The 24,025-nt window shown below is 44.3% G+C and overlaps 2 protein-coding genes across 2 annotated transcripts in view; one reads left to right on the plus strand and one right to left on the minus strand.

Annotated features, from left to right (window-relative positions):
* Positions 1 to 16,649, minus strand: part of CHRDL1 (chordin like 1) — a 43,769-nt gene extending 27,120 nt beyond the window's left edge. The window contains exons 1-4 of the mRNA XM_068696525.1: positions 16,308 to 16,649; positions 13,667 to 13,813; positions 12,053 to 12,165; positions 8,907 to 9,000 (exon numbers count right to left, since the gene is read on the minus strand). Of these exons, the coding sequence (XP_068552626.1) occupies positions 8,907 to 9,000; positions 12,053 to 12,165; positions 13,667 to 13,763 (304 nt within the window). The 5' untranslated portion in view covers positions 13,764 to 13,813; positions 16,308 to 16,649. The remainder of the gene's footprint in view (positions 1 to 8,906; positions 9,001 to 12,052; positions 12,166 to 13,666; positions 13,814 to 16,307) is intronic.
* Positions 1 to 24,025, plus strand: part of PAK3 (p21 (RAC1) activated kinase 3) — a 172,826-nt gene that overhangs the window by 19,412 nt on the left and 129,389 nt on the right. The gene's annotated exons all lie outside the window — the stretch shown is intronic.

Raw genomic sequence — 24,025 nt, forward strand, 5'->3', positions numbered from 1 at the left:
CAGGACGAGGGGGAATGGGCTAAAGTTGCACCAGGGGAGGTTTAGGTTGGATGTTAGGAAGAACTTCTTTACCAAAATGGTTGTTAGACATTGGAACAGGCTGCCCAGGGAGGTGGTGGAGTCACCATCCCTGGAGGTCTTTAAAAGCCGTTTAGATGTAGAGCTTAGGGATATGGTTTAGTGGGGACTGTTAGCGTTAGGTCAGAGGTTGGACTCGATGATCTTGGAGGTCTCTTCCAACCTAGACGAGTCTGTGATTCTGATTCTGTTATTATGGGCAGCATGGGATGCTGTGGAACACAAGTGTCATGGTGACCTAGGATAATGCATGCTCTTTTTTCCCCCCGAAATTTGCCAAACTTCCCTCAGCATCTGTGGAGGCCGCTTGCATATATTTGCCTCAGAAAGCACAAAACCTGTCAGCACTACAGCTACCTGACCTCCTGCTCATGAAGCTTCAGTCCTGGACAACTAAACTGAGCGCCAAGTGCCATCAGTGTACGGTGGGACAAACTGCTACTGCAAGGTCAAAACCACCAGCTGCTGACACAGCAAATGTTTTTACCACTATCATGTCAAGAGAGGTAAAGAACACAAACACTGTAAAGTTATTTTATCACCAGAACTGAATCCTGACCCATCATCTCATGAGAATTCAGGAACCTCAGGGAGAGAAAACTTGCAGGGCTATCATCTATCACCTAGCTATACAAAATATCTTTTCTGGCCAGAGGTTCTTAGGGGATTACAGCAGAGCAGAAGAGAGCAAATTGATTTCTTTCCTATCAAAAATTCCTTTGCTTAATTTCTTCCCTGTACCTTTGTTTCCGCTCTCCATGAATGTGTCACCTCAAGGTCTGATCTGAAGTGCATTGAAGTAAAGAGATTTGGAACCTGGCCCAAACACCTACTCCGTGTGGCGCAGTGTAAGGGCAGTTTCCTCTTTCATCTTCTGTCTCATATTTCTAGCATGTTCCTTACCATTTCTAGAGAGGGGACTGTATCACAGTCAATAACTGCATCTGTTTTCATAGAAGGCTTAGTCCAAAACCTATCAAATCTAATGGAAAAGTGTTGATTGACTGCAGTGAGCTGTGGATCAGCCTGCAGTCCATCTGCATTTAGCCTGGTCCCTCGCTCATGCGTTACAGTGGAACTTCTTATAAATCTGTGATTTAAAGAGACATAGATGATGTGTGAAGGTCCCTCTAAAAAACAACAAAAACAGAGCAGTGATGATGTTTTTAAAGCAGTGGCTGAGGCTGACAATAAATTCGGATTGAAAAGTTGTTCACTATCCAAAAACTGCAAACACAAGTTCTAAACAAAATCCATATGTGCCTCTCAGAGGTGCAGGTGACAAAGATATTGCGCCGCAAAATGCTTTACATTAAAATAACTTCAAGGACTGTGTTAAGCTCTAAAAACTCCGAGGTAATTCAGAGTTAATCACAACAGCTAGTCTTTAATATGATCAGATGGGAGAAAGTGTATGAAACTCGTTGCTTGAAGGAACTAGTAGCACCTTATCTAGACACCATGAACTTTCATACAGATTCAAGGCAAAGATGCAGTTTGAGTTGAAACCCCCAAAAGGCTGTTGGTTGTTTTTGAGCTTTCTAGGGCTAAAGTCAAGCTCTTCACATTATTTTAATATATTTTCTGCAGCTCAATTTCCTGTGTTTTCTTTTATAGTGGCATAAAAAAAATGCCCAGCAAAACTCTGAAGGAGTCATAAAACACTTTCTAAGTTGCTCCATTTTAATTCCTGGTTTAAGGTTGAACTTATCTGAGTCTATCTGTCCCTTTCCCAGCCAAGGAAACAAATGGAATTAAGCTTTGCTGCACTTAGAATCCTTTCTGAAGTATCTTTGAAGCTCTTGGAAGTTGTCTTGGAAAACTTTTGAGCAGCCTACTCTATGCTATCATGTCAGTCCAAAGAATGGAAGTTCTAGTCCCGTCATCCATGTGTACTGACACATATTTTTTTCAGTGCATTTTTGATGCTGATTTACAGATAGATTGTTTGAATTTTTAATGTTCAAAGAAACAGAACGGGAACAACTGCTAACCTCAACCTGGCTGTTAGAGCAAGCATTCCGTATGCAGCTACTAACAAAGGGAAATTACAAATAAAACTACGTTACGTGAGCCTGGGTCAATAGGAAGAAATTAGGCGTCTCCCAAGAATGGCTATATCATTATACATGTATTTCCAAATCAAATAAGCAGTTTATGTGAACTATCTGGCAGTTACCCACTGGTGGGACCATGCAAAAACCAGATCATCTCACTAATCTCCGGCACTGTGCAGCATTCTGTGAGTCCTTCAAATTCCAGATGTGAACATCCAACTGGTTGGTGTATGCGAAGGAACCATCCACGAGCATGGCTCTGCAATATCCCAGTACCTCCACAGGAACCAAATGCAGGCTGGAGAAACTTGAGAATTGCTCTTATTGCTAGATAATAGTATGGATTTCTCCAGTTACTGCTCTCAGCTGCTGTGTATGTTGGCATAGAGATTCTGCAGCCTTCTGTAGTGTGGCTGCTGAGCGGTTGGGTCACAGCTTATTTCTGATTTCTTTTTCATCGTCCGTAAAAGAGGTGGCAGTGAAGGCAGTGGTGGAGCTACACGGCCTGCAGGCAGTGTAAAAGTGTGGGCTAAAGATCTTAAGATATTTGGATTCTGAGGCAAAGCAACAAGGGATGGCAGAGGTGAACACTGAAGGGGAGCTGAGTATGGAGTGTTTCTCCCCTGAACTGAAGATCATGTCAGACATGTGACATGATGCTTAGAAGTAGACAGGATGCTGAGAACATGGCCAGCTCTAAAATCTGAGGTGTGCCTGTAGTGCCCAAATCATATTTCTGTCAACTGACTGTTTCTGAAGTGCCAGTTGTCTATTCCTTGGTGTCAGCAAAACACTCCTAGTAGGACTCACTGCTAAGGTAGCTATGAATCCATCACATACCAGACATCACTTACAGAATATATAGATATTCTGTGGATTTCAAATGATCAAGATTTTCAGGAGTCTAACTTTTTTGTTGTCTGTCAGAGAATTCAGCTGCTTCCTACCTGTGGACAACGTTGTATGAGTAAAGAATAAAACCTGCAGGACTTTCAGGTATTGCAGCTGATTCAATGATGTCAATTATTCCGTATGTTTCCCCACTCTTGTATTCCAACAGTAATTCTACACAAATCTCTTTCTGCATACTGAGTTTTCTTTTTCCTCACTTTTTTAGCACTGTGTTTTGTATGGAGCCACTTCTAGGGACTTTCAGCTGTACCTGTGGTGCATTGCTCCATCACTGGCAGATTGGACTTTGTAGGTGACACTTCGGTCAGATGTTGGAACTCCTCCAATCCTAATGGCTGGTGTGATGCAATAGTTGAGCTACATGTATGTGAACGATCTGTGCCTTCCTCCCCCCCTCCCCAAACATTCATGAAATAGATTGTTTTTTTTCTGAACAGAGGAGTGGGAAAACTGGAATTGAGAGCCTGGAGCCCTGGTGTGTGAGCTGGATAGAAATCAGAATGTATTCTCCAAAAGCTTTGTTTTATGTGCATCCTGCAGAGGAAAACCATTCCACCAGAGCCTTCCAGCTGCCCAGGTTGAAGATTTTGGTTGTAATTCAGTGCAAGATGCACTGTACTATCCACATGGTTCTCTGTTTACATATATGATCTATATCAGGTCTAGAGGTGTTGTATGTACTCAGCATGGTGCAAGACTGAGTCTGTACAACCATCAGCACTACCGAATGCAGTGTGTTCCCTGGACTGGCTCAGCTGCTGGAAGGAACCAAGTGCAGGTAGCTCCTCGCAGGCTGATTTTTCCTGCTTCTCGAGAGAGCATTGAACTGCAGTGAGTTCTGTACTGTCCTACTTAGGTTGCTTCCAGGGTCCGAAGCAGCTAGTTCAAAGGTATGGGTATTACTAGGTCATGCTGCAGCCTACCACGCAATCATACTCTCACGTATTTTAGGTGATGTTGTCAGATCACTATTGTGAGACACCTGATTTGGTCCGTCTATGTATTTAGTCCAACTATTTGTATAGGTACCACCTGGCATTTTGTTATTTCAATATCTAAAGAACAACGAGAAGTACATCAGAAAAGCGCTTTTAAATTGATACAGAAAAATCATAGTACCAAAAGAGCTTAAACTCAAATGTGTTACTAATCATGAACGTTCCTGGAAGCCAGTGTGTTTAGTCGGGGCAGCAAGCTTAAAAATACTGGAGCCAGATGGGCTGATTCATGCCTCAGTATGCAGCCTTATCTGCTGAGAAATCGAACCAGCAAATGGAATATGGAAACCCTTTCTCAATCCTGCAGTGTGCATTTTTACTTCTGACGTCAGAATCCTCCATTTACATATTTCAGAGTGTACTCAAAAACTTCTGACCTAAAACTAGATGCTACATGCTATGAGTCGCAATTATTCCATGTAGAAATGAAACAACTTAGAATAAATGTTCCATTTGTAAAGGAAGTAGTCCATGGTAGTGCACAGGAGTGCCACAGAAGACAGCTGCAACTAAATGTTGAGAGCTTGTACGTGAAGTTTATTTTCACAAAAGGAGGTAGCAGGTCTCATCTGCGCTAGAGCTGATCCTGCCCTAAGAATGGTGGCAAATTCTCTCCCCAAAGCACCTCTCCTCTGATGATGCTTGCAGCATCCTGAGGTGGAAGGAAAGAATTCAAGCTCTGCTGCTGTGATCAGATGTATGATTATGGATCCAGCTGAGCCAATAACTCTTTAGCCCAGTTTAGCAATCTGACCGGAGGTTGCTAGAAGGAGTCCCAGAGCATGTGATGTTCTTTTGGATTTCAGTAATCTGTGTAAAAAGGGTCCCAAGGAACATGAAGCTAGTTTTTTTGTTTTGATTCCATGTGTGTGAAGATAAGAATCTAATTCAGATAGTAAAACAAAATAGTTGAAGGATAAGTTTTGAAAAGATGCGAAAAAGCTAGCAATGACTCTGTGGCAGAAGCTGGTGGGATGAACCACTGGTGAAAAGTAGAAGATGCTTCATAACATATGTCTGACAACTACTTAAGATTCTTGGTAGCTGGTGCCAGGGAGACAGGATACAAACACTGCATCTCTTTGTGTCAGCAAGGCCAGTGTCACTATGGATGCGGGAGACATTAATTCCAAAGGGAGAGCAGTGCCAACTTTTCTCAAAGGAATCCCTTCAACAGCTCCTCCACTTAGGTGGTTATGAAGTTCAGTTTCCAACGAAAGTCGCTGACTCCTGGCATTACCTCTGCTTCGTTAAATAAGGAGGCAGTTATTTGGGCTGTTACGCTCTACAAGGCCTGCAGAAAAGCCAGGAGGAAGAGCCCAAAGTCACTGTGACTAGCAGTACTCTTTTCTGAAATGTAGCTTGAAAATCGGAGGAGAAACATAAGTGACAGAACTTCATGAGTATTTACGAGAACAGTTAGATGAATGGCTAGAGGGCCAGAGCTCAGACACCTTCCATCAAAAAATAATTGGGGCAACCAGAGAAATGACATTCCTCCATAGCATGGGATGCTGCACGCAAGACATTGTTTGCTGGACACACAGAAATTGAAAGCTGGCATAAGACGTATAGGAATGCTTGAAATTCCTATTCAGATCAGGCATGAACATTTACCACTGACGACAGAGCATCTGACTATGATACGCATACTCACTGCAGAAAGCAGAATGCAAATAACCCCTGAAATCACAAGAAATCCCTTGTGCTCTTTTGCCTAATGTTGGTGCAGATCTATGTGAATTACAGATTCAATTAGGGGAAAAAATGAAGCTTAGTGGCAATCCTGTTTTTAATGAGCTTCCACCAGCTAGCAGCTCAACAGCCCATCATATACGTAGCACGTAGACTATACTTAGATCCTAGGAGTGGAGAGCAGATAAAGGATCACAATCCGGGAAAGGCTTATTCTGATAATTTTCTGAATTTATTGGTTTAAACACACAGTACGAAAATCTAGCTGATGACCGTGTCATCAAATGGCAAAAATTTAATTTGATAGGATTGGAGAGTTTACAGAGCTCCTTACTCTTCCTAGGTTAATGAGGAATGTTTTAAAATCTTGACTGGTATCACGTTTACATCCCCATGAACAGAAAAAAAAAAAAAACAAAAAACAAAAAACAAACAAACAAAAAACAAACACCAAGCACTTGAAGCAGAAACAATCAATCCAGAAGCATTTGTGTTTCTATATTAAATACTGTACAGAGACACATAAAAAAACAACTGGTCCTGCCCCCAATTGTTAATTACATACCGAGAGTGGAATTTCTCTGATTTAACTTTAGCTGTCAAAAAAGCAAGCATGTAGCATACGCTAGTTGCCTGTACTCCCTCAGTAATCAGTGCAGAGAGAGACAGGCATCTCCAGGGAAAAATTCTTTTCATTCTGGATAACAGGATGAATCACCCTCTGGGGACGGTGTGTTTCCAACAGCTGTAAAGGGTATCTAGATGATTCCCTTGCCAAATGGAGTTTAGATTAGTTGGAAAAACAGACGAGCTTTTGGGCACACCACTCTTTCTTTTGATCTGAAAACTGAAGTGATGTTCATGTTCCTAGCATCTTACTATTTTATCTAACAGTACTAGTTGGTCAAATAAAAGATACTCCCTTACAGTCTTTCCTCCTTGTGTATTAGACCATCGTATCTAAAACCCTACCATCAATTAGATGCCAAAATACTAGACCTAAAGTTGCATGGGATGAATCTTGTCCCACAATGCAAGAAGAGTGAAAATACCCAAAGAATGTCCAATAGTTATCTCAACTGAAAGTGAGAATATAATATCCTGAGCCAGAGGTGGCTGACAGCATGCCAAAGTCACAGTCAAACTGACCATAACACATCCAAGTGCAACCAGTATCCCAGTAAGTCAGAGCTAGACGAGAAGGTGAAGTCTAGCTGCAACCTAAGTTAATTCAAATCTTTTGGGGACCTGCAGACTGCTCCTGAGACTTGGCTGCCAACAATAAAACCACTAATGACAGGAGAAACAGACTTGAGGTTTCAGACTCAGTGCTGGGGTACATCATGGCAATAGAAGGCTACTGTGGAGAGAACTGTTCTGAGAACTGTTGGGAGACTGCCCCTGTGATCAGAAAGCCATTAAGGCATGCTGACTGTAATTATGGTATCCGTCCAGTTGCTTCCTCTGTAAATGGGATCAGGTTGCTTTCTTTCACTATACAGAGGTATATGGGAAGACACAGTGCTTGGGGTATAACTATAAAAAAGACTGAACACTAAGAAATGTCTTGGAGAAAACAGTGCTGCACTGATGAGCAGGAATGAATCGTGTTTGGGAAGCTTCTGCACCTCTTGAATGATGACTGGTATTTAAAGGCACGTGTCCTTAGGGACATGGTTAGTGGGTGATAGTGGTGGCAGGGGGATGGTTGGACCAGATACCTTGGAGGTCTTTTCCAGCCTTAATGATTCTGTGCTGCTGCAGTGTGTGTGAAACCCAGCCTTGTGGACTGAACGCTGTTATTACCTTACAGTACCTGGTCTCTTCGTACCCTGGGACAAAGGAAGGAATAGACCTCAGGAAGGACGGAGCTCATCTCCCTCAATTGTGTATGGTGACAGTGTAGCTGTCCGTATCCAAAGCAGTGCTGTAATTCTGTCTATAGCTCACAGAAGTACAGCAGCAGTTCCAGGATACAACTCAAATGCTTCAGATCTCTGACATGGCATCAGATGAGCTATGCTCAGGCTCCTCCTCCCCACTGATTAAAAAAGGATTCTAGATACTTAGCTCAGATATTGATGTAGGCAGCTGATAGACAGATGGGTATAATTGTCAGGACAGATGAATCCTACCAAAAATTTGCCAGTGGGTGCCATTTACTCTCCAGTAAGTGTGACCAGCACACTCCAGTCCCTGCTGAACAGCAAACTGACTCGTGCTCATGTCCACCACTGCAAACTGCCCCCTGCTCCCAGGTTTTGGTCAGGGAACAGCTGCTTTCCTCAGACAATGAAACTCTCTCTGGAGAAAGTCAAATAAAACTCCTTTCTGTGATGCTGCATGAATACTCTTTTATAAGAAATGAGGGGTGCCACTAAGACAGACATTTAGGGGAAAGCTGCAGTCAAATCTACCAGCCATTAGGCCATGTCGGGAATGCTGTAACAGCCTCATGAAAGATCCTGCCTAGTCTCTTTCATACAGTAGCTCTTAATAATGAGCATATAATAAATGTACAGTCTGGAGGAATTTACTATACAGTATCCAATTGGATTTATATAGTCATAAACTTCCACAGCACTGCTTCTATGATTTACAACAGTCCCTACTAATGAAGCTATGCCTGGATATGAGATGTAGAAGGCAAAATTTACCAGACTGGTTGTACAGTGATACTATACAAATGCACATTTGCCACAGCAATTTGTAATTGCTCATTAACAGAGAGCCATTGCGAATAGCCGTGTATTTTAGCCTGCTCTTATGAAAAGGGCCAAAAGCATAAACCTAGGAAATTTGTGGGATAGGGTTTTATTGTGATGGAGTTTAGAGATAGGGGAAGGAGTGGGGAGCAGATAGCCCATGGACCCCATCTGTGAAACTTCTGCTACCTTCTGCCTGGACTGCAGGGGACTGGGCTTGGTGGTGTACCTGATTCCTCCCCGGATACATACTTTTGATTTCCTAAAAAGCAATCACCACAGAAAATATTCTAAATTACTGTAGGACAAGCTTCTCATGACCTAAATGGATATGGAAGGATGTCTACTTCACAGAAGTTTTCCAGTACAGACATGCATTTTGCTGTTACTCAGCATATCAAATAGCTGTTTCAGAAAGGAAAATGCCATTAATATGAATTAATGTCATTAATATAAATTACCTGGGCATCGTGGGCAGCACAGCTGTGGTACATGCACAGGGGAAGGACAGTGTAGGCTCGGGCATCTTATTCTGCTGCACAGTACATTTCCATTCTGCAGGCAGAAAATAATACGATACTTTGCATGTAATGAAACGGGCTGCCTTACAAGTGTCTGTGTTATCTATTCTATGTTTGGATATTTTAAAAACAAATGCCATTTTACAACATTCTGGTTCCTGTCACACCAGCGTACGCCCAGACTACTTTCACTGCCTCTGAATTTAAGCTGGAGGTCAGATTGTAACAGAAACCCATGCAAATCTTAAAATCAGAGCAATTGCCTAAAAATGGATTGCAACAATCTTCATTTGTGTTTTCTTTTGAGCAGATTGTGCTTGGGAATTGCATTTCCAAAACTAAGACACAGATAATGAATGGTAGGTCTCTGAGATATCCCCTACTGAGGGTTAGTTCAAGACCGCAAGAGACAATAGTGTCTGTAATTTTTCCTGAAAACTGTGGAGAGTCTTTTGTTTTCATTTTATGGGTTCCCCAGTAGACAAAGAACACCAGTTGGTAAGTAGCCATTTTTCTAAGAAATATGAGCAAGTCTTGGGAATAGTTCTCATTACTCATGTCATTAACATAATATTCTATTTGACCACATCTAAGTTTTATTTATAATTAAAACATGGGGAATTTTGCCTTCTCCAGTGTCTGTAACCAGAAAAGACTATCCATTTCAGATTCCCATTTCCCATCTATAATTCATCCTCCTAATTTAGCTCTGAGTTGCTCATGTTTATAGCAAGAAAGATCTTTCAGCATGAGCATTGATACTATGCTTTGACTGTGCTGTGGCTATGTCGGTTCAGGTGGTGTCGGGAATAAACCCACTGCATTTTCATATGTCTTCTGGAGCACTGAAATGTTTCCAGCAGAGGTGCCAGCTTCCTTAGATTTCAGTTGTATAGGATTTTCTAGCCATCGCCTTCGAAACAATCCCCTGACTCCTCCATACCTGTAGACCGCAGGCTGGAACCATGCTGTAAGGCACTTACTACCCACGAACATTTATGCATCTTCTCCAGAAAGAGACACTAAAATGATAGCCATCTGTTTCCAATGGTGATTGAGATTAAATGTACTGATTGTATGAAGGGGGAGAAAGTCCTAGGCTGCAGGCTTTTGCAGGATGAGGACTGTTGTTGGCCTGCACAGCTCCTTGCCCAGCAGACCAGGGTCCAAGAGCCTGTGAAGCACTGCTGCCAAAGAAGGGCTGGCTCCGTGTCGCTTCCTTGGCCTGTGCCATGGCCTCTCTCCCTTTTTATTTACTCATCCTGCAGAACCTCCTGGGTGAAACATGTACTTTTGGTGCTTCTGCAAACCTATTTAACTGATCTTATGCCTAGATTCGCAGAGATGGTTGGGAATCCAAGCCCTCCTGACTAACATGGGATATAACCTCCGTGAGTTAGGGCCATGGAAAGCGTTCCTGCGCCCGACACGACAGGTAACAAGGCAGCTCTCTTCCTGAGCTGCGGCGTGGTGCTGCCTGGGGACAGCGTTGGGTTTAACCCCTGAAGTCTGCAGATCTGACTCTGGCCAGGGAGGGGGGCGGTTGGCGGCATGTGTGCAGGAAAGGAGGAATGGGGCAAGAACACTGAATTCTGTTTACGTTTATTCTGGTTTAAGTATGTAAATTATAACTCGTAAAAATACAATACTACATACACAAAACCAGGAATGCTTTTTTTTTTTTTTTTTTTTTTAATCTCAGGCTGAATAATTTGGCCTCTGTTTAGCTGGTTAATGTGTCTTAACTTTCTCTTCAACATTCAAGTGTGTGTGTGTGTAGAAATCTCTCTGTTGCCTGGCTGGTGTCACTTGTTTTGTGTGGAGATCATATGGACCATGATGTTTGAGGCCACAAAAGAAATTTTGGTCACACCGGTTATGTACACCCCTGGGATTGTTTTTACTTTCCTCTGAAGTGTGCAGAAGTAGGTTGCTGTTTTTCCCATCCCTCCACTGTCACATCTTCCTAAAAATCATTAGGCAATGACTTGTATCCAGATCTTCAGGGTTTCTAGCGAACTTCATCCCCACCCAAGACACAGCTTTCCAGCAATGTAATGAGTGTTTTATCACATACTGACTCTGAGGGAGTTTACAACTTTGCATATAGATCAGCAGAAGTGAGTAGCAACTCCTTTTTGTTTTACACAGGGACTTTTTTCTTTGTAGCACAATGCTTTTGCTCTCACAGATGCACAGACGGGAGAGGCAGCCAACCTTGCAGGACTACTGTTTGTGCATCTCTGCACAGAGCTGTAGTAGCAGATCCCCCAGAGCAAATGCTGCACAGGGGCCCAGTATTTTACACTTGCAGGGGGAGGAAATAGCCAAGAAAAATGTATTCTACATTAAATACAGCAGACAAAACTCAGCATCTGGAGTGTCTCATGTGTTAGTCATTATAAAGTACTCCAAGGGACATATTCTGCTCTCATTCTCCTGTCCTCCCAGCACTGTACAACATACTTAGAGAGTCTGTGACTGCTGTGTCTGGGTATCAAGCATCAACTGATGGTAGCCCAGGGCCTGTCCTTTCCTAGCCTGGCCAATTTTCTCTGCCCTCTGTGCCCACTCCTCATTTTTCATCATCTTATTGTTCCTTCCTAGAGTCTTAAAAATGTTATTATCCATTTATTGTTATTATCCACTGTTTTTTCAACACTTTAAGGCAGCAGGTGCTTTGACTATGGAAATGCCTTTAAGAAGATGTGGGCAGTGTATGTACATCAGAACACAATGAAATTTGGGTTCAACATAATCCTCCGTGCTGACAGCAGTACAAGGATTGTATTTAAGTAGTGAGGTCTAATTATTCAAGGGGTAATGCTCAGCACTGACCAAGCTCCTGGCTAGTTGAGGAGCTTTTTTGGCTACACTGTACAAGCATTTTTGCCACTGTTGGCCTTCTTTGTTAATGTTTTCCCTTCACAAGGACATTTTTCCTTCATTGCCTCTATTTCCTGCAGCATGATCAGGACCCACCAGTGAAAACTGGTTTGGGCTTTGTCAAATTGTAGATACAATGCAGAGGATTCTGGCCAGTTAAGCAAACAGAAGTTGTAGGGAGAATAGCTCGATAGTCCTACCTCTGAGCAGAGACAATTAACGCAGTAAACAAGTCCATAGGGTTCTAGGTAAGGATGCCATCTTTCTCCTACACGGTACTTCTTGTCTTGAAACACACAGTATGTATCTGAATCTGTAAACCAGAGAAGAATTGAAAGAGTTATGAATGAACAATCCCATTCCATACTTGGAAAATAGCTGACAAAATGCCTTTCATACAGGGTGTGTTTATTCTTTGAGCTTCAAAAGCGTAGGCTCAGATCCCATTTAGGTAACAAAATGAAAGTGCTTGATTGCTCAGACAGGTTTATATACTAAACCTTTTCATTACAAAACCAAAGCAACTGGCTGCACTCAGGAAAATCTCAAGCTGTACAGCAGAGATTTTGAACAAGGGGACTACAGAAGGAAGATCCATGTGTTGCATTTACACTGCACATGGAGTATCTCCACGTTGTAAGAACCTGATAAAAAAGAAGCTTGTCCTAGTATTTCAGAGCAATTTGTGCTGACTTATACACGCATCAGCTTCCAAATTAAGATCTTTATGTTCATTAAATACTTGTAATTTTGCAGGTACAGTTTTGCAGATATCCGTCTACCTACAGACATTACTGCCCTGTCTCTCCCTGTCACATTCCAGTTTCATAGAGAAAACTCAAATCTCCTCAGTAAAAGGATGTGGTTCTCTGTGTTGCCATAAGAGGAATCCTTGCCATACCTTTATGATGTCCGAATTCCATTTGATTCATCACTCTCTGTATAGCTGGTGCTTCAGGGTATCAAACAAAATACCTGTCTTCCAAGAGACAATCTCAGCAAGGACATTCTTAACATTTACGGGGCTACGAGAAAGTAGCAAGAGGTAGGGATTGAAATCTCTCCTCTCCTTTCTTCTTTTCCTCTCCTCTTTTCCTCTATCTGTAGAAGCACAAGCTGCTGACAGTGAGGCCAAAAATTTTAACAATTTCTTAATGGCAAGCGATGTGCTTTATAAGAAAAAGGCCAAAATGCAGCCTGCACAGGTGGGGAGAGCATTCCAGATAGCGAGTGGCACGGCTGTAGCAGGCAGTAACTCCTACAGGCTTTGTAGAAGCATTCCCTGTGTTTTGTTTGTATTCTTTTCAATGCTTCTCATCAAGTTTTTGACAGTGCTTAGACTCTTAATTTTCTCAAAGGATGTATCTAATCCAGTTCATATGAGGTTGTTTTTGGAACAGAACGGAACAGTCTTGGACGAGCTTTACACTAGCTGAAAACCTCAGCACAATAGTCTTACACATGGGACAAAATCCAGATAATCTGTCAGATGTTTACAGAGGTCACTAAAATAGAATTAAGCACTCTCTTGATTCAGGGTATTTGAAATAAAACAGATTCTCCAACTGATGTGTTATGTTCTTTATGAAGCAGTGAAACCTGTACAGCTTTAGGAAAATGTGCCCCAAACATGGGTGTGACCTGATTCCACTAAACACGGGATTAGGAGGAGGAAGAATGGTAGAAGGTTTTGAATGCAGTCCTGCAGTTTAGGACATTCTTGTTTGAAAATCTTTTCTGATCCACATTTGTCAAATAGCAGGAAAACGTCAGGTTTGAGTGAATGTGAAGGCTTTGTTTAGAAGTCTACTTACGTTTTACTTGTTCCAGTTTACCTCCATCTACGAAAAGGAGACAGACCACACCAAAAAAGATAAAATGAAAATCCTCCAATCTCCACTTTTTTCTCATCTTTATCAACAAAAGGGAGAGAAAAAGCCTCCAAGGTAGAGAATGTTGAGCTGTCGGGAAGAAAACATGAAATGAATAAAACTAGAATCCTGCGAGATAACTTAAATTCTCTGACATGTCTTCGGCCAGCACCCAGCAATCCTAAACTGCAGGAAGCAAAAAATCTGTCAGTATCATAGATCTTCATTTCATGGAAACATCTTTGGCCTCAAATCATCCCGTTTTTGGAAAAGGGACCACACTCTCATTCATGAAAGCTGAAAAGTGGACATCTAGTGGACATCAAGTCCTGTTTGATTCCAAAGTGGAGAAATCTGGCATGTAAGCAATCTCAATTCTTACACAAGAAAAATAGGTTGGGAGATTTTCTTGTAGAACAGCTCTTTTGGGTGTAACTTAGGAAATACAGGTGTCAGTGATAACATGTTTGTCTCATTGTAAAATTACCCTTGCGTTTCTCTGGTATATTGGCCCTGCACCGTGGAAATCCTTGCTTTGGGTGAAATGCTGGCCAGGCTCTGGGCGAGGGGAGTTTTCCTCACTGAATCTAACAGGCTCCCACCACTATTCAACTCACCCCTCCTCCCATCTCCCAACTACTATTGTTCTGGGATTGGGTATAATTAATTTTTCTAGTGTTAACCCATTCGTTGCCTTGAAATCTGTAAGTACAATAGGGGAAGAAACATGCCCCCTTCCACCTTGTAGATCTTCAGTGTCAAAGTCTTGCACATGGAGCAAAGCCTATTGTATTCTCTGAGAGGTGCTGAGATGGGATCGTACTTGCTGCAAGCACCATTCTCTATCTTTTTCTGGCTTTTAAAAGATGAATTATTTTATAATGAATAAAACAGGGAGAAATGTAAATAACTAAGGTAAAACTTATTCATGATAGCTAATGTAAATTTCTAATTTAGGAAATCTGAAGATGCTTTACTGCTTATCAGACATTCACTGCAAAAGCATTATCTTCACAGCATACATTTGTCCACAGTTTACAATGTAGAAAAGACTTGGTTTTGATTTTAAGAGTCTTGAAGTCGATTCACAGTTTTATAAAAGTTCAAAAAAAAAAAGATTCACTATCGGAAAAATAAACAATCAGCTTCGTAAACTAATTTAACCTCTTCAGATTTCATGTAAATACTAGAACTGTACATGACTGTGTTTCAGCTGACAGATAAGCAAAGCAGAAAGAATAATTCAGGTATGTGTATTCGAGATTAAGTGGTGGAGAGCTTAGAGAAATCAACCGTTGTAAGAAGAATGGAGAAGGCACTGTAAGTTGGCACTGTAAGGCCACTTAAAAAAATCTTCCTATTAAAACTATTGTGCTCTAGGATACCCTAACAAAGAGTAGGGGATCCTTTATCAGAGTGTTTTTATTACCTTTAGTATCTGGGGGTTCTCTACATATTCCCCAACCACAACAAAATGGATATGTGCCCTAACTAACACGTCTGTCTTCAGCGAGCTCTGTGTTCAGTGGGCTCATTCAAAATAATGCAGACTGCATCTGAAAGCATTCAAAAACATAATGCTGTTTTCAAAGCACACTCCCTATGGCAGTAACAAAATATAACTTTCCATTTATTTTGGAAGCTGAAAATAATATTCCCATTTCAGAAGAAAGGTTTAAGTCACTTTTTCCTTTCAACATGTTCAAATCACACAGGAGACTTTCAAGCCAAACAAACTTCTACAAACTTGTTTAAAATGAAAACCTTGCAGTTTAGTCTCAGGACATCGCTGAGAACAACAGTAGCACATCAGCGGGACTGGCAGAAATACGAACGGTCAAATACTTCGGCCTTCTTGGGGGTTGCTTAAGCAAACAATATTTATAAACGGAGCACAATAATCCTTTGTGCAGCACTTTACCTGTCGGCTAGCTCGGCTAGCTCGAATAGATGGAGCTTAGAAACCCATCCATTTTACACGTCACGTCTTCCAAAGGAGGAACGTTTGGAAATTGGGGTTGCGTACGCTCAGGAGCGCTTCCCGGCAGTGAAATGGAGGAGTTAACAGCAGCAACGGGACGGGGACTTTTGATGTATTCCTTAATTCTCTTTAATTTCGGGATTGTTGTTACTCCAAATATAAGCGCATACTTTTCCCTATTAGCACACTCCCTTTACATCCCCAAAGGGCAACGTCCCGAAAACTCCCCCCGGCTCAGCGCAGCCCCTCTCTATTAACCTGTTCACCATCGGCGTGCTCTCCGCGCAGCACGGGCACCGCGGGGACCCGCAGGGAAGCGTCTCCTCCCCGAGCCCAGGCTCCCGGCTCCTCTTTTTCACGCCTCGCCCTGCGAGGAGCCGGCCGAGGGCACGTCGCTGCCCGAGCCCCGGGGCTGGGGGCACCCGGCCGTGCTCCGGGGCGCATCCGCGGCGGGGATGGGGCCGGCAGCGGGGTCAGCCCCGGCTCCGAGGCTCCGGGGCTCGGCGAAGGAAGAGAAGCGAAGCGAAGCGAAGCAAAGCAAAGCGAAGCAGAGCAAAGCGAAGCGAAGCAAAGCGAAGCAAAGCAAAGCAAGAACTCACCCACCTGGGACCGGGCTGGGGCCGGGGGGCTCCGCTCCCCGCTCACGTTGCCGGCATCTCCGCCCGCCCTTTCGGGGCTGCCGGGGAAAGGGACGGGACGGGGAGGGAGGACGGGGGGGGGTCCCGCAGCCGGTCCCCGACCCCCAGGAGCTGGGGACGAGGAGCTGGGGCCGCACCACGCCGAGCCCCGGGCCACCTGCCGCCTCCTGCCGCTGCCGGCGGCCCGAGGATGCTCGGCCGTGCCCCGGCAGCTGCAGCCGCGGCGGCACTGGGAGCAGCGGGAGGAGCGGCGCTGGGAGGCAGCGGCCCGGCGATCCGCCTCCCGCCCCGGCCCCCTCCTCTGCCGCCGCCCGGCCCCGGGGCCGCGGCCCGGGGTGGAGTTTGCTCCTCCGGGGGGGAGCCGGGGGGCGCCCGGGGGGCCTGGGGGTCGCGGCCGCCACCTGCGAGCCCCCCCCCGGCTGGTCGGGTGCAGCCCCGCCGCCCGCAGAGGTGAGCCCCCCCCTCCCCTCCTTGTCGGGTGTTCCCTCGGGAGGTTTCGGGGTCACCCGGAGGGGCTGAATGAACCCCCTGGCTCCTGACGTTACGTGCTCGGTCAAACGGCCCCGTTCCCTCTGGTTTTAGCCCGTGTAACTCATAAGAAGCGAGTGGTGAACCCTCGACAAATGGTCTGAGAAAAAGGGCGAAGGATGAAAAGACACCGTGCGGAGACAGAAACGCCAACCTGTTTCCCCCAGTTTGGGAGCGGGGTGTTTGGGGAGCACTGCTGGGAGGTCAGACGGTTGAAAACTGAGCAGAACTTGTCATTTCTTCCATTTCAATGAAACAGCGAAAGTACAGCACGTGGTGAAACCTTGTGCTGGCACAAGGAGAGGAGGTGGCTTTCTAAGGGCGTTCTGGTGTGACTTCACGAGCAATCAGAGCTGTGTGTTAGCAAAAAGCAGTATTATACCTCTTAATGTTAAAAAGGGAAATAAAAAGAAGCTGCATTCTGGAGTTAAGCTGCTGCCACAGGCTGATAGTTTTGGAGGAGCCACCGGTGACGTAAGAATGGGCAAATGGAAAAAAAAAAAGTGGTTATTGTGAATCAGAAATATTCTTGTAATTTGCACTTGAAAGCAGAGTCTGGGCTGTGCAAGCCCTGGCCCTGCCAAGGTACATGCATGCTCCTGGAGAGAAGTGTACGCACCCCCCCTCGGAGTGGTGGGGCTGCAGCAGCGCTGCTACTGAGCTGCTGCACCGGGCTGGGCTGCGTGGGCTCAGCTGGCGAGGTACACAGCGTGCAGATAGCGTGTGCACCGGGATCTGCCACTGCGCCAGTCCCGTCACATGCTGCAAAGAGCCAGAGCCCGCCCGAGTCCTCCTGGTGGCACTGACCCCGGGTGCGGGGACTTGCCTAGGAGCTGCCCTTGGCTGCCAGGGTGCTGGGTGTGGGGTAATAGGAAATCTTCCCCGGGGTAAATCCTGATCCAGGACCCCTGTAAGACCGATCATGTCTCAGAAACTGGGCTCACACCCCACCAAGAGGTGGCAAAGTGAAGGCTGTAACGCCAAAGGGCAGCGAAGTCAAATGAGATAAAGCTCTCACTGTGAACGGGAAGGAGTTTGTTCCTGGGGTGGGCCAGCAGGATGTGGTGGGCTCTGAACACCTCTTCACAGCTCTGGATAGAGACCAGATTGCATTGTCAGAGCTGTTTCTTGGATCTAGTGCAGCATTTACAACTGAAGCTCTGCTCTTTTGTCCAACTCCTCACAGGAGGCTGAAGTTGTGCTGGAGACTCCACACCTGGTAGTTCTCCATCCAAACCAAAAAAGAATCCATTCCCTCCAGCATTAGGTAGAGAGAGCTAAACTGATAGACGTCAGATTTCAGAGGAGTTAACGAGACACTGAAATGCCCTCGGTAACATCATTAAAATGATGTTACTTTATAGAAAAGGGGCATTGCGTGGGCTCTCGCAATTCGGGTAGGATGTTTTGATTTTCTGAAATCCCTTGTCACTACTGCGGGTGAGGGCTGGGGTCTCTGTGCTGGGCTGTTGCTCTGTTGCCGATGTTGCTGCTCAGAAGCCATATTCTCTTTATGGCTGGCAGCAGGCAAAGTGAGTGTTCATATGGTGAGCTTTTCAAAAGGCATTAAGCTTCCTGGGGAGTGTGAGTATCTGTTGTCCTCAGTGTTACTTAAGACCAAACACACAGTTTGCAATTCTGTCTAGGAAGGAAAAGAGATTGCAGATCTTTGTGGGCAGGAATCCACAGGTCCTTGTACAGAGGCTCCAAAGTTTGGTTTTATGGCATCTGTGTGACTGGTAGGCACAGCCTGGTGCTTGGCAGAGCTCGGGTTTGCTACCTGGGCATCCTCCAGACCCGCTTACCTGCCACACTGCCGACCCCTCTCAGCCTCCCCTAGACCACATCCCTCCCCGGCACGGCCTCCTCTGTGCTGGTACAAAGTCCAGTGTGCATGGATAAGGACAGCAGTAGTCCTTGTAGTACTCTTTATGCATAGTCAGCATAATAGTAATGAGAAATTAAGTATTTTCTATAGTCTGTGACCCGAACTCTTTTGCAGAGAGGTTCTTTGAAGAGAAATTGCTTATTTGGCCTGAAGAGTGCCTTGTGAAGGTCACTGCAGATGCCAGCACTTTACACTGCATCCTGCGAAGCTGGTTCAGAGGTGATGGTATCTGGCGGCTTCTGGAGATACTAATTCAGGTGTAAGACCTTTGCTGAACACTGAACTACACAAAAAGGAGACCTCCTCCCACTCTTTGGCAAACCTAGATTGGAGAGAATTGGCTGAAAGAGCCTTTCCCTGGGACTGGGGACTCTGTAGGTGGGCAAGACAGTGGAAACCCGGCCCTGGCCATGCGGCCCAGGCTCACTGCTAGTCCTGGTCCTGCTCCTCGGGGAGCTGGGCAGCGTGCCTGGGGCGTCCCTGCAGGCAGCTGAGTGCTGACCTGGTCCAGGCAGGTACAGAGCCTGCCTCTGCTTCTTGCCATGCATCTCCTCGGTTGGCAGTGCAGAGGGCAGTGTGACACACACTGGGCGTTGTGCAGGAATGAAGTGATCGCAAGTGGCCTCTTGGTGAGTAACCCTTGCTGAGCTTGCTGAGCTTGCTGATGCCGCTGGATGTGGGTAAAGCTGCACCCATGCCTGCGCCCTTCCTCGTTTCCCAGCTCCATCAAAGTATCATTGAAGAGTGAGTACGGTTACATTTGGTACCCTTTGTATCTCGCCCACTATGCTTTGCTGGGTGTTGCAGCCAATGCAGCCCTGAGTCAGGGAGCCCGTCTTATTCCCTGCAGAGCACAGCGCTGCCACGACTGAGGAAACACCTTGCCCTGTGCTCTTGCTCAGCAGTGGGCTGGGACTGAAGTTTCTGAAGGTGAGGGCTGCTGCACACGTGGGACACGGAGAGCTCCAGAGGAGCAGCAAGTACATAGCTGTTACCCTTCACGCTGTCGGGCAGAGCTCACTGTTTGAATGTGCTCAGTGTCCTCGTGATTGGAGAGGGAAGAATTGCTCCCAGCAGTGGGCATTAGGGATTCAAGGATGCCCTACGTTTTTAAGAGCACATCAATTTAGCCATGTAATTCTCATTAGAGGTAATAGAACTTGAACAGCTAATGAAGTGTGACCCTGACAGTAGAAGTCCATTTCCTCGTGCTGTGCCTTGCAGTGACTTAACAGAACACAGGTATCCTACTGTTAGTTCTCAGTTCTTGTGAGGGAAAAAAGCAAGATAAAAGATTCATGCCAACGCTAACATGTTTATACACCATGCAAAGCTCTCTTAACTGGATTAGATATGGAGTTTTGAGAGACAGTAGATGTGATACAACTTCCATTTACCTCCCTGTCTTTTTTTTCTTTCCTTTCAAGTAAAAAATAATTATCTATGGTCAATTTTTCAATTCTGAATATGTGTGAAAAGAAGTTCTTAAACTAATGAATGTCTTAGCTTTTACATTCCTATAAATTCTTTTGAGCCCTTTGGAAAATGTATCTTAAAATGCTAAATATTATTCCCAGGATTTTATAATAATCTCTAAATTACTTTCTGTGGTTTGGATCAGCCCTGCAACTATCATACTGGGAATACAATCTGGATGTTCATCAAGCAGTCTCCACATACGCTGTTAAACAAAAAGGACTTCAGATGTGCATGATTTTGTGATTATGGCATAGGATGGTCATGAGCATTCTCCACCCTCCTGTTCATTCTGTTGCACTGACTTCATCTGTGGTGGGGTTTCAGTCCTCTAACACTAGAAATTAATTTACTTATTTAGCAGAGACAGATGGAGTTAGTAAATCTGAGATCCTTGAATGCAGTTTGCTAAAAACAACAGCAACATTACATAAGACATCAAACTGCTCTCCAATCCTCACCTTGATGCAGACATGTTCCTCTGAGGCTGAAGAGTAGGTGGAAGTCTTTCAATGTTCTGTCAAAAAATGCAAATAAAATATGCATTTCTAAATCTCACTTCCAGATACAGAGGTGCACAGAGAGTCACCAGTTGCCAGTAACCAATATGAAAGTGCAGCAGAAGAGAACCACCAGTTTTTCATCCTGCCCTAGAGCAGATGATGCTTTGCTAGGTGTGGTGTTGAGAACAGCACTGTACGGGTACAGAACAGACAGACGTGTGCTCAGAGGTGAGGAGGCTCACCTGAATTTTGCATTGGTCTCAAAGTGTTCACCTGCAGCTGTTTCTAATCCAATCCAATCCAATCCAATCCAATCCAATCCAATCCAATCCAACCCAATCCAATCCAACCTAGATATTTCTATATTTCTATTTCTATAACCACAGTAGTGTGCACAGCTGTAACAATAATCCTGTAATTCTCTTCTACCTTTACCTTTCAAAGAAAACCAGCAAGACAACTGGAAGCAATCCGTGTTTTTTATAGATTCGTGAGCTGCATATAAAATATACTTCACCACAGTGTGTCAAAGCATCAGTACTCAGTGGTTTACTGAGAGTGAAATAGTAATGAAAAATTTCAGTGTCATCACCAAGATATGTAGCAGCAATTATTACTCAAACTTTCAAATGAGCTCAAGGAATCGACATGAACTACAATTAAATTGTGAAAGTGCTGATCTTCGTGACATTCCCAGAATGTCTTCGTGTCTGTCCTGTCTTGAGATTTCCCAATTCAAGTTGGGAAATTCTTGACCAGATACATCTTTCTGTCAGGGGTGCATTGTAACCTCTTGACAGAAACCACTGATTTCTGATTCATCTCTTTTGTGTGCTTGTCCATCTAATTTACTTGTTTGTTTATTTGTTGTTTATTTAAGAAAATTGTTAGTTGTGTCAGACTCGTCTTTCTCTCACTTTCTAGTATTAACAACAGTACTGGATTTCTTTTGCATTATTTAATCTTGTAATGGATGTTGAAGGCATAGCATTGATAAAGCAGTTGAAAGCAGAGCTCTAAATCCCTAGCTGATCCCACGTATTTCAGCAAACTAGAAGGGGTGTTTGCTGAAACACCCCTTTGTGCCTGATTTGGACATCAAGTCCAACTCTTCATCCCAAACGCTCAGCTATAACTCTTGTAAGGACAGCATTTCGGGAAGAAGCCTGAACAGCGGACTGTTCCTGCTTCTCCCAGAGTGTAATGCTGCACGGCATGCCGTAGTGTCTCGGCAACTGTTTCAGTAAGTGAAAAGCAGCATAAAGCAATCCTTGGGAGTGATTGTTCTGAGGTTCTGGGAGGAGCTTCACCTTGATTGTTTTTTCAGTACCTCAGTCTTGAAAACAGCCAAAAGCAGTACAGCTCACATAAAACAACAGATGCCATTGGGATTATTGACCAGAATCCCTCTTGGTACAAATGTGCAGGCATTTCAAAGAATCCTGGTAATCTGCACTCGCTGAGGATCTATGAGGTCTGTAGGAGAAGCAGTAACGAATCGTACAGATTGATCATACCACAATAAAACTTCACTTGCTGATGCATTGCTTTACAGCTGAGATCCACCAGAAAAGCCCTCTTCGGTCCAGTTTTCCAAGGCGTGACAGAGGGAGTCGAGGCAGACTGAACGAGGCTCCATTTGCAATTCAATTACACTTTTATACAACCGTGATTAGTGCTGCTAATCTGGCCTTGGTGAGCCAAAGACAATAACAAGGAGGTTACCGAACACCTCGGGTATTATGTAACTCTTTTCCTCTGAAACTTGCTGGTATGGGAGTGCTTTTGAAACCCATTAGTAAAACTGATTTTGCCAAATGAGCCTTCTCTGGGGAGAACAAAGTCAAATGTGTGCCAGCATGGAGCCAGAGCCTGCCAGGGGCTTAGCGCTCGCAAATCCCATCGCTACCAGTGAGACTTGAGGATGCAAAGTCCTTCCTGTAACTGAGCCCAGCTGTAAAATGAACTAATAGCTGTGAACCTGTCTCCCACGCCGATAACAGCATTGTGTGTTCGCTCGTAACAGCCCCTAATGCATCGGACTTGCACTAAACTGCAACACCAGTCTGCTTGCTTCTGACTGCCCGCTTGGGAAGAGCCATGCTGTCCTCTTGTAGCAGCCGTCTGACCACAAGGGGTACTCACCAGCAGGGATTTAGGCCAGTGGGAGCTGTGGGAGCCCTCGTCTCTCTTGTCCAGGGCATAAAGCTGGTCTTGAACCTGTCTTCACCGGAGGATGGTGATTCTTTCACATGAACAGAGTTGCAGAAAGGGGGAAAAAATAGCCGAGCTTTCACAAAAAGCCACAATGAGTGTTCAGCAAAGGATGGGTAGAGTGGAAATTTCCAAGAGGATACAGCTGAAATTGGAAATGTCTCTTTGAGAACAATTATCTACAGAAGGAGTTTAAAAGAAGGAAAAGGGGGATTTCCTTTAATCATTAAAAAAGCAGTATAAAACACATGGAGAAAATAAACAAACAGCGAAGACACTGTTGCTAGTGGGCTGGCTTTTAAAGTATTAATAGAACCTCACAGAACAAGAGTTTCTTTTTTTCTTTTTATCCCGGCTCCCTGCTTGCAAGGTTCTTGTGTGAACATGCAGCAGTTTCCAAGGCTGTGAAATTATCAGACCTGGACAGATGCCAGTACAAACCAATTTATTGGGGTCCAGCAATTAACTAAAACCTAGAAAGCTTGATTAATTGTGGCACTGCTCAGCAGGGAACGTTCAAGAAAAAAAAAATCAGGACTAAACTCCATGCAGCGTCTCTGTTCCATATCCCAATTTACACTATACGTAAAGAAAAGTTTCCCCTCTCTAACTACCCTCAGTACTTTTTTTTTTTTTTTTTGCGCCACGTACAAAGAATAATGACAATGCCATTTGAGAAAATGTTATGTCCTGGCTCTCTAGATAATCATTTCATAATAGCTCTTATCCAGTTACAATTTTTTGATGTTAAATTTCTATCTTATTCTAAGCCACACAATAGGATGTATTATTTTAAAACATTGTTTTGTTAAGCTTCTCTCCGGAGGGACGTGCGGAGAATCCAGCACTGCTCTGCTTCTTTATTTTTTCTCTAACATTGATGTGTGCAAGAAAAGTGAGGGTTTGGTAGAATTATTTAGGATACAAAACGAATCAAACAAAGAAGTTGAGCAGCTAAGAACCAATTTACTAGGGCACAATATGCTGGCTGAAATGAAATCTGGCACTCTGAGGGGACAGACAAGAGCTTTTACAACTGAGGTATTTAAAAGCTGAATGAAAAATGTCTTACAT

The sequence above is a fragment of the Anas acuta genome, chromosome 13 (assembly GCF_963932015.1).
Source record: "Anas acuta chromosome 13, bAnaAcu1.1, whole genome shotgun sequence".
Taxonomy (NCBI): domain Eukaryota; kingdom Metazoa; phylum Chordata; class Aves; order Anseriformes; family Anatidae; genus Anas; species Anas acuta.